At 40.5% G+C, this 15,632-nt stretch overlaps 2 protein-coding genes across 10 annotated transcripts in view; one reads left to right on the top strand and one right to left on the bottom strand.

Moving 5' to 3' along the window:
- Positions 1-2,533, top strand: part of SMC6 (structural maintenance of chromosomes 6) — a 31,403-nt gene extending 28,870 nt beyond the window's left edge. For both annotated transcript variants that reach the window (XM_031611276.2, XM_031611277.2), the window contains exons 27-28: positions 599-696; positions 2,065-2,533. In XM_031611276.2, coding sequence (XP_031467136.1) covers positions 599-696; positions 2,065-2,173 — 207 coding nt within the window. In that variant the 3' untranslated portion in view covers positions 2,174-2,533. The remainder of the gene's footprint in view (positions 1-598; positions 697-2,064) is intronic.
- A 1,784-nt stretch (positions 2,534-4,317) lies between these two features.
- The window catches only part of VSNL1 (visinin like 1), a 77,027-nt gene continuing 65,712 nt past the window's right edge, over positions 4,318-15,632 (bottom strand). For all 8 annotated transcript variants that reach the window (XM_031610943.2, XM_090136413.1, XM_090136408.1 and 5 more), the window contains 2 exons: positions 7,233-7,448; positions 4,318-6,287 (listed from right to left, as the gene is read on the bottom strand). In XM_031610943.2, the coding sequence (XP_031466803.1) occupies positions 6,090-6,287; positions 7,233-7,448 (414 nt within the window). In that variant the 3' untranslated portion in view covers positions 4,318-6,089. The remainder of the gene's footprint in view (positions 6,288-7,232; positions 7,449-15,632) is intronic.

Here is a 15,632-nt window from a genome sequence, read left to right as displayed (position 1 = left end):
TCATCCTTGCTTGTATCTTTCATTGTATACATTTTTATCAGTAAGCCTTCAGAGGAGTGTTTTTAGAAATAATAAATAAGAAAAGCCAAAGAAACAAGTAAAAAAAAAACAATAAACAAAATGATCCAAGCAATTAGAGATGAACAAGGCTACGTAGGACTGTTCCAAAAGGAATGTAGGAGGCAGAATTTTAGAGGAAACATTACTCAAATGAAACAAAGTTCATCTCAGCATACCAATGAAATAAGAAATGTTAGACATGTATGTCAAAGCTGATAGGAAAAGAATATGAGTAGGAATGTGTGACTGTTTTGATAGAAACTTAACTTTCTATTATGCATATATACTGAGATCTGGAGTGTAAGGATTTCCCAGAGTTTTGTTAATAGCTTTTAGAATTTAACCCTAACATTTCTCAAGCATTGTTTTTATTGGATTTTTGTTCAGCTAAGCTTTACTGTATATGAATTAATTCATGTAAGTCTTCCTATTAAAGTGTTTTCTAACTTATGTATACCTTGTTGCCCTAATGTGTGCAGCGATAATGCAGTGAAGTACACAGTCAGTATCAGCACCTGCTAAACAACTTTGTCTTTAGGATATGCTCAACAGAAGAATTGCAATGGACATGATTCTGAAGGTGGCTGACTCTCAGTGTCATCGGCAGTTCATTTTGCTCACCCCACAAAGCATGAGGTAATCACATTATTGGATTTCCTAGCAGAAGTAGTACATGGATGTTCGATTGCAAGGAGTATAACTAGAGAGGTGAGAGAGATGAGTACAGTAGTAGAGTACAGAAACAATTAAGCAGTTCCATGCTGATAGTTCTGGGAATGTGGCAGGATGTTTGTTGCTCTTCCTTATGTAATGTCCCTTAACATTCAGTGGGGCTTCAATCAATGCATCTTTTTGAAATGTTTCGTTGTATAAGGTGGGATCCTCCTCTCCCCTCACAAAACTGACACAACACTTTGCCATTTTCCATTTTTTCTGTTAATACTACTATACTTTCAAGAGGTTTATGCTGAGTTGTTTTTTTTTTTTTAATCTACAACCTGATAATTTGTTTACTGTTTTTGATGCTGCCCAGAGAAATCCTACTGTATAATTCCTTAGTGAAGTTATGCCCAGTTAAGGGGAGTCACTGCCTGTCTACCTTCCTGCAGCCAGTTCTTCTCTGCTAGCCAGAAGTAATCACTGAAGCCTACAGAGATCTTTAAGCACTCTTCAAAATGAGGTTAATGAATTATAATTGTCTTTCCCTCCTAATACAGTATTTAATGGAAATACCTGGAGGGAATTTCTGAATCTGTTCAATAGAATTGTAACAATTCTCTGTGTGGAGCCACCTCCAGAAAAAGTACATTAAGAATTATCAGTGGAGAAGCTAGTATAAATGTATGGTTAGTGACTTTATTCTTAGATGGTGAGTAAATATACTTCATAAAATTGTAGAATGGCCTTGGTTGGAAGGGACCTCAAGGATCATGAAACTTCAACTCCCCCTCCACAGTCTTGGCCTCCAACCTCCACATTTAATACCAGGGCTGCCCAAGGCCCCATCCAACCTGGCCATGAACACCTCCAGGGACAGGGCATCCACAACCTCTCTGGGCAGCCTGTTCCAGCACCACTCTCATAGTAAAGAACTTCCCCCTGACATCCAACCAAAATGTTCCATCCTTCAACTTAAAACCATTTCCCCTTATCCTGCTGTTATCTACCCTTTCAAAGAGTTGAAAGGGCAAAGATATACTTGTAAGAATATGTGCCATATCAGGATATGTAAGGCAAATATGAACTGCATTTGATGGTTATTTCAGTTGGAGCTTCTCTTAAAAAAGTACCTGTTTTGTAACTCAGGTGGTCTTATTGTTAGAGATTGCAGGATTGAAATTGATCTTTTTCTGAAGTTCTGCTATCAGTTTAGTGAAGCCTGATGTTAATGTTTTAAAATGGTCGAAGGAAAAAGATACAGTTATTTAAAGGCAAAAGAGAGAATCAAATGGAAAAATTTGTGAAGAAAGTGCCCTGTTTAAATCATGCATGCTTTATTTTTAGTTTTCTGCCTGTAAGTTCCCGTATTCGTATCCTCCGAATGCAAGATCCTGAAAGAGGCCAAAGAACATTGTCATTCCGTAACAGGAACGAAGAAGAGGAAGATGATTAAGTATAAGACATGAGAATATGGCACAATATTGGGGATAAATGTTCACTGATGTCTGTAAAGTTGCTATTTCCTAGTGTTGGGTAAGAGGATCTTTTCTTATGTACCCTCAGGAAAAGAAGCTTCTGTATTTCATATTTTATTTGTTTACTTTTAGAAGTACTTGTATATGTTTTTATAGCACAAGGTTTTCCTGGTTAAAATCCTTATAGCTCAGCTCATACTTTTAACAAACAACTATTTGAGTGTTTCTGTTTATGGGGGGAGAGTGTGGATCGAAGAGAAATATGACATGAATTTTGTGTAACTGCAAAGTTATATTTTAATAAACAGAACTCCAGAACTACTGCTTGCAATGATGCTTTAGTGTCTCTGTGCTCTGAAGATTGGCCTTAAGTTAAAGTTCTTGGTTTATTTCTGGTTCTACTTTATTTCTTGAACGTGTGGTAGTTCACACGTGGCATAAAACTCTATTTATTGACTTATGTTCTTGCAGTAGAAACACTGCAGCTGAACGTGAACAATTATTTCTGAGTAGTGTGGATTTTCATAATCAGAAGAGCGAAGGATTTCTTTGCATTGTATTCTCAGAGCAGGAAAAAGGGATTGTGTTCGTTCTCCAACAGCTTGTAGGGAATAGTTTGTCCTTGAAGATGAGCTTAGAGAAACAAGTTATGTTTTAATATATTCTGTTTTTATATTCTTTATATAGTCTGTATATGCTGTTTATGAGGGTGGATAGTGATAGGACAAGGGGGAATGGCCATAAACTGAGACAGGGTAGGTTTAGGTTAGATATTAGGAGGAAGTTTTTCACATAGAAAAACTGGAACAGGCTGTCCAAGGAGGTTGTGGATGCCCCATCCCTGGAGGCATTCAAGGCCAGGCTGGATGTGGCTCTGGGCAGCCTGGTCTGGTGGTTGGCGACCCTGCACATAGCAGGGGGGTTGAAACTCAATGATCATTGTAGTCATTTTCAACCCAGGACATTCTATGATTCTTAATTCTCATTCTTGCACAGACTGAGTTTGCAGGCATTCATTATATTGTAACAAAATGAAATGATGGAGGTCCTTCAACGTGGAGGAATGTAGTGGAAGATTTTTGAGAGAGAGTATAGAAACTTCTAAACTATTGGCTTCTTTTTTTCCTGGTACTGTACTTGAGTGACTTTTAATGAGGGGATGGACAGAGAAAGAAAAAACAGATTTTCCAAACTGCCCCAAATTATTACCCTCCAGTTCTCTCCTGGAACTTGCAATTACTGGGAGCTCTTCAGAAACAATTCATTTAGAGTTCAGCTGCCAGGCATATATATCTAAATTTCTTTTAACATTACAGGAGTCATTAAAACTGTTCAAGGAACAGTTTTGCCGATACTCTTACGTGGTATTGAAACGCACCTTCAGAGTGACTTGGTTTTATGATGGAACTCGAATGCTTCAGTAGCTTTATTTCCTCCTGATTTTCTTCAGCTTCCAAAAAATAAGAGTGCAGAGGCAGAGGAAAACCTTTATGTTCAATAGTTCTTTTATAATGCCTTGTGGGGAAAAAGAGATTAAGGAATATCACAACATTTCTACTGAGCTACTTGAGGTTGCTCTGAAGTTTTCTACAGGCTTGAAATATTGGACCAGTTGGCAATGATTCCAGTCTTTGATTCAAATCATATATTGTGTTCTAATCTAGCACTGTGCTTGATGAAAATCTGTGCCTGGCTGTATAATAATTACAGGCAACTATTTTCATGGTTGTGAATTAGCTCTGAGTAAACCAAGACTGGAACAGTTGCTTGGATACTTACTTTGCAGTGATCCTTCTCAGGCCTCAGAGCTATCTCATTCTTGGCTCTGAGTTTCCTGTACCAGCTACCCAGAGAGACTTGTGTGATGCTATTACATTTGAGTCTAGGTTGAGCTGTAGGTGTTTTGGATGGCGGTGCAATCCTTAATGTTTTCTTCAAGTAAACGGAGCTTGGGTGTCCACTTGGGTAGATGTAAGGTGCAGGGAAATGTGGAATGATGCACGGCAGCCCTTATAAGCATGTGTAAGCAAAAGAGGCATAAAATCCCAAGATTATTCAACATTCTCTCTACCATTGGTAATTTTAGCCTACATGGAAACAACGGGCATATCGTACTCAGGAGTATGTTACAGTTTCAGAACTTTTATTTTTAAGTTACAGCCAAACATACAAAGTATACCACTATTTTGGCAAGAATACTACCTGTGTAGGCTAAGTAAAATTCTGGTATTAAAAAAAAATAGTTGAAACTTCAGTGTTTTCCTATTTCTTTGGAATATGAGGAAAAAATAAATAGGAAGGGATGTCTGTGATTGTGGTCACGACTGATTTCCCTCCCTTGCCGTTTAGATTTGAAATTGCAGACAATGATTTGTTTTGTGCCATGCTTTATTGTCTGATTTTTAGCTATTACGGCCTTATTTCCCATGGCAAAGTAGAAATATCCAACATGCAACTGTCAGCCTTTCAGGCTTTTTTGTGGGTAAAACTATGAACAATTGACTTTGTATAAAGCAACTGGGAAACCTGGTATAAGGAAGATTGTCTGCAGTCTGCAAGTGTTCTCTATGCTCTCCCAGGGCTGTGCAGAACTCATACATGCCACACTACAGGCATAACCTTAGTTGATGCAGACAGAGTTGAGAACAAAGGTTGTTCTTTGAACCCTTCTCAATTATCATATTGTAAAATTATCGGCCAAAATTTTTGACAGTATTTCTTTATATAAAGCCTGCGGTGGTTTCATGTCATATTCTAAGTGGAAAAACTCTTCAGGTGGGAGAAACATTAAAAGACCAGGGTAAGGCCAAGCAAATAAACTGTATTTGTCTTCCAGCTAGCTGAAAAAGTGATGAAGCACAGGTCTAGTAGGTATACTGTTAATTTTAGCATTAACATCTTAGAGGATAAACAGCTGCTCTGTTGGAAATACAAGCACTACAACTGTTCATTTTGTATAACATGACTCTTATACCGAGTGAGTGCAAAGTTTTCTTCATGCTTTCCATAACGAAATATATATATTTCCCAGTAGTACAGTGACAGATAAGTAAAGATAGACTTATAGATTTTCTTTTTCTATTACCATGCTGAAGACGTGAAATAAGAATTAGGGGAAAAGGTCAAATGTTATAAATTTATTTGGGACATATATATTGCAACCTCTGTGGAAGCTTTTGAAAATTCAGGCAAAGATCAATACACTTCCAATAAAACCTTTAAACTTCCAATAAAACAATATTTTAAACATTATATATATATATATATTTATATAGACTTTTAAGGGGAACATTTTAGCAGGATTTGCTTTTTTTATACTGCATTCCTCTGACATAGCTCTTTCCAGATTGAAGGGATGCAAATGAGGTAAGAATTAAGGCAAACCTAAAAGGCATGCAAATGAAGTACATTTATATCCACTGACAATACGAGCACATGTGTGGATCAGACTCAAGAACTGAGGAACTCTTCCCTCTGTCTGTCCAATACTACTTTACAGCAGAATGGTGGCATGGTTTATAATAAACAATTAACATTACCATGGGAATTCAGTGTCACTAACATTACTCAGTCTAGGAGACACAGAGCTAGCATCAGTAAAACATGAACAATAAATAATATAATTCACTGCAGCACAGGACTGCTGCACAGGCTTCAGAGGAATAGGGTTGGTATGAAATGACATTGCACACATCACGTTGTGGCAGTTTATTTTTATAATATATACTTTTAAAATTCTTTAGCAAATGACATTCTCATGCACACAAGTGTTTCAAACACAAGAAGCAAGTCCATTTATAGGTAGTCCAAGCAAATTTCTGTGTGTGTGGAAATAGCTGCAAACTGAATGGAACATTAAACTTCTGTGCAGTCTATGATGAATTATACACAAGCTCATTTTTGAATGTCACACTGCAGGAGTAATACAATGGAAGGATCACTCTTTGCAGCTTCTTTGAATTCATCCAGTGTGATCTGGTCGTCTTTGTTCTTATCCATCTTACTGAAGATCTTGTCTACCCGCTGCTCAGGCGTCAGGCCATCCTCATTCATCTTCATCATTATCACAGTGCCTACCATTTTGTAGATGGCCTTTGGAAAGAAACCAAATAGAAAAGTCAACGTAAGGATTAGCTTGATTTTATTTGACTTTATTCATTTATTTTTTTAATGTGTTCAAATTCCAGAATGATGTTCTAACAATAAAGTGATTGCCAGCTTCCCTGAGCATTTTTCTTTTTCATGGAGTCTGAAATCTGTTCTCTGAAAACACAGAAGGGTGTATTTTACTTTCTTCTTCAGGTGTAGGTTTCTTTTAGTGGTTGCATTTTGCATGCTGGAGTAAATTTGTTTGGTTTTACAGCACCAAACTGTGGTAACCTATTCTCTGGTGAAAGGTTTGTTTGGTTTTTAGTGACTCCCTTGAGAAATTCCGTGGAAATGATGAATAAACAGTTTTAGAAGTCATCTCCTTTGAAAAGCTTGCCATGTGTACATATGAGCAAAGCCTGGAAGTAACCACTGTGGCTAGGAGCTGGCAGAGATTGGGGAAGTAAGCTTTATACTTCTCCTTATATAAAATAGTTGTCTTAAATCTTTTGGTCCGTTAGTGAACAGATTGCTGTTATCTCTGTACATTTCTGCAATAACTTAACCTCCATTAAGGCTTCAGCCACTCAGGCAGAAACCTTAGCAGGAATTTCATGCATGTTGGGTGGTTTTGCAATGGGCTTTGCAAATCCTTTGCTATGCTGTTTTTGTGTTGAATTCATTCATTGGCAAACAAATGTATCTCTGAATATTTAAAAGCCCACGTGCGCATAGGTACTCACAGCAACTCTCAGCGATGACACGTCCATTAAAATTAGTGTGTTTAAATCACTTACTGTGTGTGTCAGTATCAGATAAATGTATAGAATGTGCTTTTTTAATGATAGAGCACACAGCCTCGTGTGTTTAAGATCTAGATTTGTGAACATGTAATTGAACTTTACTGATGATCAGATGTGTTCTTTTTGAGTGCCACACTGTTCTCACCTCTATGATTTCCAGCATTTCCACCCTTGTAATCTTCCCATCACCATCCAGGTCGTACATGTTGAAGGCCCAGTTTAGCTTCTGCTCAAAGCTGCCTCTGGAGGTGATGGACAGTGCACAGATGAACTCTCTGAAGTCGATGGTCCCATCTCCGTTTTTATCAAAGGTTCGGAAGGCGTGCTGGGCAAACTTGGAAGCGTCTCCATACGGAAAGAACTGCAAAATAAAATAATAAAAAGGTTTCCAGCTTTCAGCCCCGGAAGTTCAACCCAGCGGCCTAAACTCAATGCCGCCATTAGAGGTACGGTATCTGAAAGTGGAGCTGCCTCTGGCTCCGGTCCCATTTGCTCCATGCTGCAGTTCACCTCACTGCCTGTGTTCCTCAGGGGAAGCAGCTCCCAGGTTGTAATGAGCTGGGGCTATTGAATCCTGTTTTATGCAGTAAACTGCACTGAAAGATGCAGCTTGTGATAGCGCAGTGCTAAGGAGGTGGTGCTCTCAGCACCAGAGCCAGACTTGTGAGCCAGACTCACTCTCACCTGATCTACACTGCGTTAGAAACTATTTCAAATCAGGTACCTGATGCCCAAGCATTTACATTTACAGCAGTTATTATTTACTGCCTTATTCTCAGACTATGAAATACAGCAAGCAAGCCGAATTTTAATAGTATTTCATTCAGCTTGGCAAAAACAGCTCTATGATGGCTGCAACCAAGAACATGTGTGGGCTCCTTGTCGTGAAAATTTGTTTCATAAAATAATCCTCACCGTGAAAAATCAGAACTGTGTTCTCTTTTGCTGGTAACTTAATACAAGTAGGTAAGGTGAAAACTGAGATTTGGTTAAAGGACGTGAGGCCATGCTGCTCATCTTTAATACCTGCTGTTAGTGATCGCCGTAACTGCAAAGTGTTTCAAATGACCATCACGTGTGGGATTTCAGCTGTTCTTTGTATTTTGAACTTTGTGTTATCACAGAAGAGGTATCAGCAATGCTCATTTCCTTCCTGTGTCTTTTCAGGAATGCAGTTTGGAGGCACAACAAGAGAGATGGGAACACTGTACCTCTTCCAGTGGCATTTTGTTAAGGTCAGCATTTGCTGCTAACATGGCTGTTTTCCCATTTGGATTTGTATGGGTCAACATCCAGCCACTGGCTCTTGGCTGCTTCTCCCATCACTGAAATGCAGTGCCAGAACCAAAGAACTGGGCTGCAGTGAAGAAGTTCACCTCTAAAAATGGCTGAGAAGTGGCATTAAGAGGGGTTGGTGGCTGGAGGTGCTGATGGTAATTTCTAAATAGTCATGGGGAAACATCTCACCCCATTAAAGGAGCATCAGCAAGATGCGTCTCTCTCTCATGTCAGTCATGTAACATTGATGGCATGTAACGGAGAAAACCATCCTCCTAATTTTTTCATCACAAACAGGGCAGTGAATTTTCTCAGTTGAGAAAGGCCACTGCCTTTCAGGCACCTACAGCCTTCTAAGGGGAACAAATGGGATTGATGCCTTTTTTTTTTTTTTTTTTTTTTTTTTTTTTTTTTTTTTTTCTCCCTCTAGGGAGCAAATGCAGTAAAAGGTCCTTTAGGGATTGAGGACACTTCTCCAGTCTGTACCTGCTGATCTGTATTATTTTTAGCTCAGAACAACTAAAAAACACTGTCAAAACTTGTTTAGAAACAGCCTTGTAGGCTTCCACGTTAAACTGGTCTTAGCCAAGTGGAAATGGGAGACACAATTCTGGAAGACAAGCACCCAGTTTTGGCAGGATGGAATACACGTAGTTTAGGCTGCCTCACATGTTACCACTGAATGTCTCAAAAACGAGCAAAGGAATGTAATGGGGATTATCAGAGGCAGGTCAGTGGGTTCCTCAGCAGCCTTGGAAGCCCCATGCCAAGGAGAAGAATTTACACATTAGGGCAAGCAGTCCCTTTCTGCTGCTGCAATGGTGCTACTGAAAAGTGTACCCCCTCTTTGCACACTGTATCCTGCTTTACCCTTTTCACCCAAAACCAACGCCAGCCATGCCTGCCTGGCCTTTCTGCAGTGCTCAGTTCTATGAGTGACCAAACATTGGTTGTTTGTTTCTGCTTGTCTAGTCCCATCTCTTTCCTGGCCTGTGATTTTCCAGACCAGTTAGATAACACACTGGTGTGGGACAGAATTGTTATCCATATAGACAATTACTAATTAGGAAATGAAACAGGAAGAGAAAAAGACAAATCTCTCTTATTTTGTTACTAAATTTTGGAGAAGAAAAATGTCTTGAAGGTTCACTGTTCTGGAAAGCTCCTGGGCATCCTTCTTGTACCCGGGAGGGTTTCAGAAGGTCCAGAATACCTAAGACACAGGGTTTGGATTCTGAAATGTGCTCCTGTGTGGGAGCTCCTGTGTTTAGGCTGAACACGTGTTTTCAGCACTTGTCCACAAAACAGGCTTTCCAAAACAATGCCAGCAGTGAGATGATGTAACGTCCTTCCCCTGCTGAAAGGTCTTCGCCTGGATGTGAAAACCTCACATGCACTTCTCTTCTTGCCTGAGACAAACTGAACTTGGAGGAAAGTGCCAGCTGCAGATCATTGGAGATCAGGGAGCTTTGAGTTCCCAAATGGGAACAGCTTGCACAAACCAGTATTAGAGGTTCTCTAATAATCTCTTCTCACTGGTGACAGGTGACAGGACGAGGGGAAATGGCCTCAAATTGCACCAGGGTAAGTTTAGGTTGGATATCAGGAAAAACTTCCTTACAGAAGGGGTTGTTAAGCACTGCAATAGGCTCCCCAGGGAGGTGATTGAGTCACCATCCCTGGATGTGTTTAAAAACCATTTGGATGTGGTGCTCAGGGATGTGATTTAGCGGAGGGTTGTTAGAGTTAGGTGGTATGGTTAGGTTGTGGTTGGACTCAATGATCTTTAAGGTCTTTTCCAACCTGAATGATTCTGTGATTCTAGAGGGATCAGAAAGTACACAACTTTTTTCTTAATCAAATCAGTGCCTGAGCATCTTCTGAGGCAGAAGATTTGGATTCTAACATTTCCTCCAGTAAGTATTTTAAAATTGACTTGATCTCAGGGAATTTTCACAATTCTCCTTTAATCCCATCTGTATCACAATGCTAAAATAATACCTATCATTAGCAGTAATCTAATTACCCCAATGGGGGTTGAATAATGCCTATGATAACATTAAATTTGAAAGCATTCCCTTACTTCTAGTTCTGTCAACAGTTTTCCCTAACTTACCATTCTTTGGATGAAATATTTAATGAACTGAACAATCTAAATGGTGTTACTGAAGTCCAGACTCCCCAGGGACATTTAGATAACCAAGGCAAAACCCAAAAAAGAATCCAGGCAAGGAGGGGTGCAGAGCCATCACCTCCATAGCCATATCTTTCACCAGTCTAAGCTATCCAAATGTTTGGTCTATAGATTTCCAAGGGCTTTTCTCACACAACACATTTGAGCAGAGTCTGGACACCCTGTTCCAGAGGCAATTACCAACACCCTGCTACATCAAAGTCCTTCTGTGGTACTACCCCCAACTGCCCTTTAAGTGAAAAGCATTCAGACAAACTCAGATAACCACTGAGCATTTGAGTCTCAGAGCTTTCCGAGGCAGAGCTTTACTACAGAGATGCAACAGGTAAGGAAAAAGTATCACAAAATTTGACTCCATGAAAGCAGAAGTAATTTTGGAAGCTATGCATGATTTCCACTCACAATTTGATCAAATGTTCTGTGATCTGGATCACAGAAACAAAGATGCTCCTGCCCTGTTCTCTGCTCTCAGCCACACAGCAGCAGACCTCAGCACAGAGGCACACGCACACCACTGGACCACATGCCTTGGAATGGGCTGCGCTGTTTTCTTCATATTTCATTCACTGGAAATCAAGTGATGGATCTAACAATTCAATTTCACTACTGAAATGCCTGGAGATGGAACTGGACCATGTCCCCACGGTGTGCTAGCGCTGCAATGCTGTAACATGACTGAGAATGCCAGAAACAAATCCAAACACGATATTCAGATGTAAGGTACATCTTCTCCATCCTATCCCCTGTTCCTCCTCGCCTTGTATCATCACTCCATTAGGCAGAGAATTCCTAAGGGAGGTCTAAAAGCTCTCTCAGTGGCCACCCTCAGCTACAGCACTGATCTCTGTGGGGGAGAAGCAGTGCTGCTTCAATTCAGCCCTGTACGATCCAAAGCAAGTGCTGCACCAGTGGGTCCCATGGGGGATCCTGGATCTCTGCTCCACCACGGGTAAAGCCAGAGGAAAACTGGCTGGTTGATTTGGCTCTGTGGGTTAATGATGCATGTGAGAACTGCAGGGAAGAGCAGCAGGGTTTCGTGGAGAACATTTCAATTATCTTTTCCTAGCTATTTTTACTTTGCCAGTAAAGCTGGAAAGAGTAAGCATGGCCCTCTAATAAACTCGTTCACCATTTGTGAATTGTGTTCACTCTGCCTTCCAACATGCAAATAGATGAATAAAAATGGTGCATCAGAATCTGTGGCTTTTTAAATTCAAGCTGTTATTCAAGTTATTCAAGTGTTATTCATGGACACTAGCAGAATCCAAGAAACAGCCAGATGATGACATTTACCTTGTCTGTATGTACTTCTACTGATGGAACAGGCAATGAAACCTATATAAACCTATTTTTCTCTTGTGTTAATGTAGCTGCATTGCTTTAGAAATCAGATTCATGTTTGTTTTCCTCTTGCTGTTGCCTTTACATAGAGCAAAATATGACCCAATTTCTTTTTCTACCCTCTTCTCCCATTCTGCCTTCCAGGAGTTATTAATTCCCTCTGGCTTGTCATAGATATACACAAAGCATTTCTCATCCAAAGCACGTGAATCCCTGCTATGTAATCAGGACAGAGCCATTTTTCTGTCTCAACTCTAGTCTTTCTACTGTGCTTTATAGATGCAAAAGTTCCAGGGCTGTCACAATGGGAAGACACAGGATCTGAGCATGCAGTACCACAACCTGGTAACACAGGTCTACACGGGTTCTATTAGCCACATTCCTTCTGAGACCCATAATAAAGCTGTTCTCTCAAGTCATCCAAAAACATGAGTCTGACTGTATTCTGCTGAGTATCATGGCACAGAATTGCAGTGGATCAATACACACATATCTGGGCTTCAGCTGAAAGATATGGACGTAAATCTTCCAGCAGTGCCACAACTCATTGCTGCAAAGCAGGAATCAGCAAGTTGTCTTCTACAGCAAGATAAACAGAAAAAAACAGAGATAAAACATCAGTTCCAGAGAAGGCAGCCTATGGAAACATGAGAAATGGATCTCAGCAAAGGACACGAGAAGAATGAAATACTGTTAAAATTACTTGAGATGAGGATTTAGGAAAGGCTGAGAAAAACTGGACAGCTGAGCTGCAGCGCTGAGTGTCTGTGAAGGATAATCCCGAAGAACACCAAATATCAGAGCCCAAATGACTTTGCAGGTCCAAGTCTCAGTTCTCCATGACACGTCCCCAGCTTAGACACATGTGGTGAGGATCAGCACAACAAAGACTGTGACTACTTCAGCTACAGTTGTGATGGGATCATAGAGCTAGCAAGCACTGGGGAGAACTGACCAATAGTTGAGCAAGCATCTCACGGTTATGTATTAATTATGTTTCTGCTCAGTAGCTTTAATGCTCTGAACACGTGTGCATCCACAGGCGTATGGGGAGGCTTATAAGCAGCTGTCAGTTCTTCACATAGGAAGACATATTGAGAAGAGCCAAGGAATAGCACTTCTCCCCATCAGTGGGAAAAGACTTGCACAGGCTGAAGTAAATCAGAGCAGAGTCTGTATCTTGCTCAGACTTCCACGAACAAGGACTAGCTTGTACATCATTATTAAGACGTAGGTCACCCTGCCTCTGCAGCCATTGAGGAAATGGACAATTTGAAGCATGCAGAGAATAAATATTTGAGAATTCAGGAGCAGATCTGGATCATCAGCACTGGTTCTTTGCAGTTGTCTGCAATACAGGCCAGGCTCAGAGGGCAGAAAACAAGCACAAAACAAAGCCTATGAGAAAGCAAAGACCACAGTAAAAAAGAAGAGCCAGCATATGCCAAGGTGTTGCAGGAAGATGAATGGGAAGTAAGACACCATGCTTCCCCTTCTGAAACACGTATACGGCAGGGTCTGCCTCTACACATCTTTCAGCCTGAAAAATTAATCTCTATATTCACATCTGTGGGGGAATTAATCACTGACTAGCAAGAAATGAATCGATTTTCAATCCCAGCTTTTCTCTGATTAGATGTGGACAATGAGAAACTTAATTGAACTGTGGTGGTGCTATAGGTCAATAAGCTAGCACATCACTTATTACTTGGTGCTAAAGGAAAAAAATCTTCAGAGAGAACTGTCGTCAAAACAATTAGTACTGCTGGTCCATAACAGGAGGAGTAGGGCTGATTAAATGTTATTTCTCTTTGATCTCCCTTAACTGAGCAACAACACTGGAACACTTTATTTAAGTTTGGCACAGTCTTCCCGTACACCAAGGTCAGTGATAGCACAGGGCTGTGACAATGTCAGGATCCTGCTGTGCTGCAGCTATGCACCAGGCTAATTACAACATCCTTTTTCTTGACATTATGTTATATCTCTTTAGGAATCTGGGAACATACCAGATGGAGAATATACTGATCTGGGACATTTCTTTTTATTTTGTTTCCCTCAAAGATCATCTGACTCCTTTTCATTTCTGCAAAAATGCTTTATCTTCCCAGCGAGTTTTGGCTCCAAAGGTTCAGAGTATTAACTTGATTGCTATGCCTGCTGGGAAACAAAGCCCTTAGCACAGATTTCCCAAAAGAACAGGGCTATAGAAGCATCAGTAAGTGCTCTTTCCAGCCAGAAAGGGATTTGAATAACGAGTCACTATAGTCTGAGATATCCATCTTATGAATATACAGATGGAGCCGCAGAAAAGATTCTTCTGCCTGAAATATCTCACACACTTTACGTAATACAGCCTCGTAAAAATTTTAAAACATTATGGAGTTCTAGTGAAGTACTGCCGAAAGGGAACTACAGAAAGAGAAGGAAAATGACTGTAGATGAGAATGTCAGAGAACTGAGGATTTGAACACCAAGAGGGGCTCAGGTTGTATATCAGGAAAAGGTTCTTCACCAGAGGGTGCTGGCTATGGAAGGCTGCTCAGGGCAGGGCTCACAGCCCCTGGTGCTGGAGTTCAAGAAATGTCTGGGCAATGCTCTCAGTCATATGGTCTGTTGGGTGGTCCTCTGTGGAGCCAAGAGTTGGACTTGATGGTCCTTATGGGTCCCTTCCAACTCGGGATGTTCTGTGATTCTGTAAGATCAGTGAGTACTAAACTACCAATCTTTTTTCTTAATACTGAGTACAAAACCTGTCAATTCAGGAGGTACAAACAAACTGACTTAGCTTCTAGAGAGAACTAGCAACCCCTTCACAACCACAGCTCACTCCAGTGAGCTGGGAACTGGTCGACTCGCATTTCTTTTCCTACTCATCCAGCCTTTGGGAGAAGGGCAGTCCATAAATCTTTCAGTCCAAGGAAGAAAACTACAACATGAAGTCCAGAGAGACCAAAGGAGTGAAGAAAGATGAAAGCTATATGATAGCACAAGCACTTTGCAAGAACTTGCTCTGCTAAAAAAAAAGCATTAAGTATTCAAGGATAGAAAATGGAAAGAGCTGACTGCCCACAAAACCAGCATGCCCTGATGCTCATTGCTGGGCTAGGAAAGGGAACCCCAGACACACAACCGGAAGGCAGTCGGGTCTCAACAGGAACATATATAACAGGTTAAATAACTGGATCATAGCCACAGTCTCTAAGCCAGTCATCACGGAGTCATGTGCAGATAACCCTTATCTTCATCCCTCTGTGCCTAACCAATTCTGGGGGTTGGAGTGGACATGGTTATTTTTTGTTTCATATCACAAATTGTAAACCTTTTACAATTCCTAAGGGCTACGTTGAGTTAATGACAGAGTACTTGAGAACCAACATGGGTAAATCCTGACATCTCTTTGCTTGGAGACCATATATCTGTCCCTAAGCTCACACAAACTGGTAACTGATCAGAGTTGGTCAAAGGATGTACTGTTCCAATGCAGAACAAAAGGGAAAAAAGTGGAGGAAATGGAAAAGACCCCGAAGTTAGGCAGAGGAAGGATGGTTGCAATTTTTGTTGAATAGATAGAAGGTAGGTGACAGTGATCTTCCTTTTGTTCCATTTTGTCTCTAGGCATATCTTATTGACTTTCATTTTCAGTACTGAATTTGAAAGCAATCCAACAAGTCACAGAGGAACTGTATAAAAATGAAGTTTCTAATCATTTGAAATTGGAAATAGGCCCAC

Source organism: Phasianus colchicus, chromosome 2, assembly GCF_987193195.1.
Source record: "Phasianus colchicus chromosome 2, bPhaCol1.hap1.1, whole genome shotgun sequence".
Classification (NCBI taxonomy): domain Eukaryota; kingdom Metazoa; phylum Chordata; class Aves; order Galliformes; family Phasianidae; genus Phasianus; species Phasianus colchicus.
This window is presented reverse-complemented; position numbering and strand designations above follow the sequence as displayed.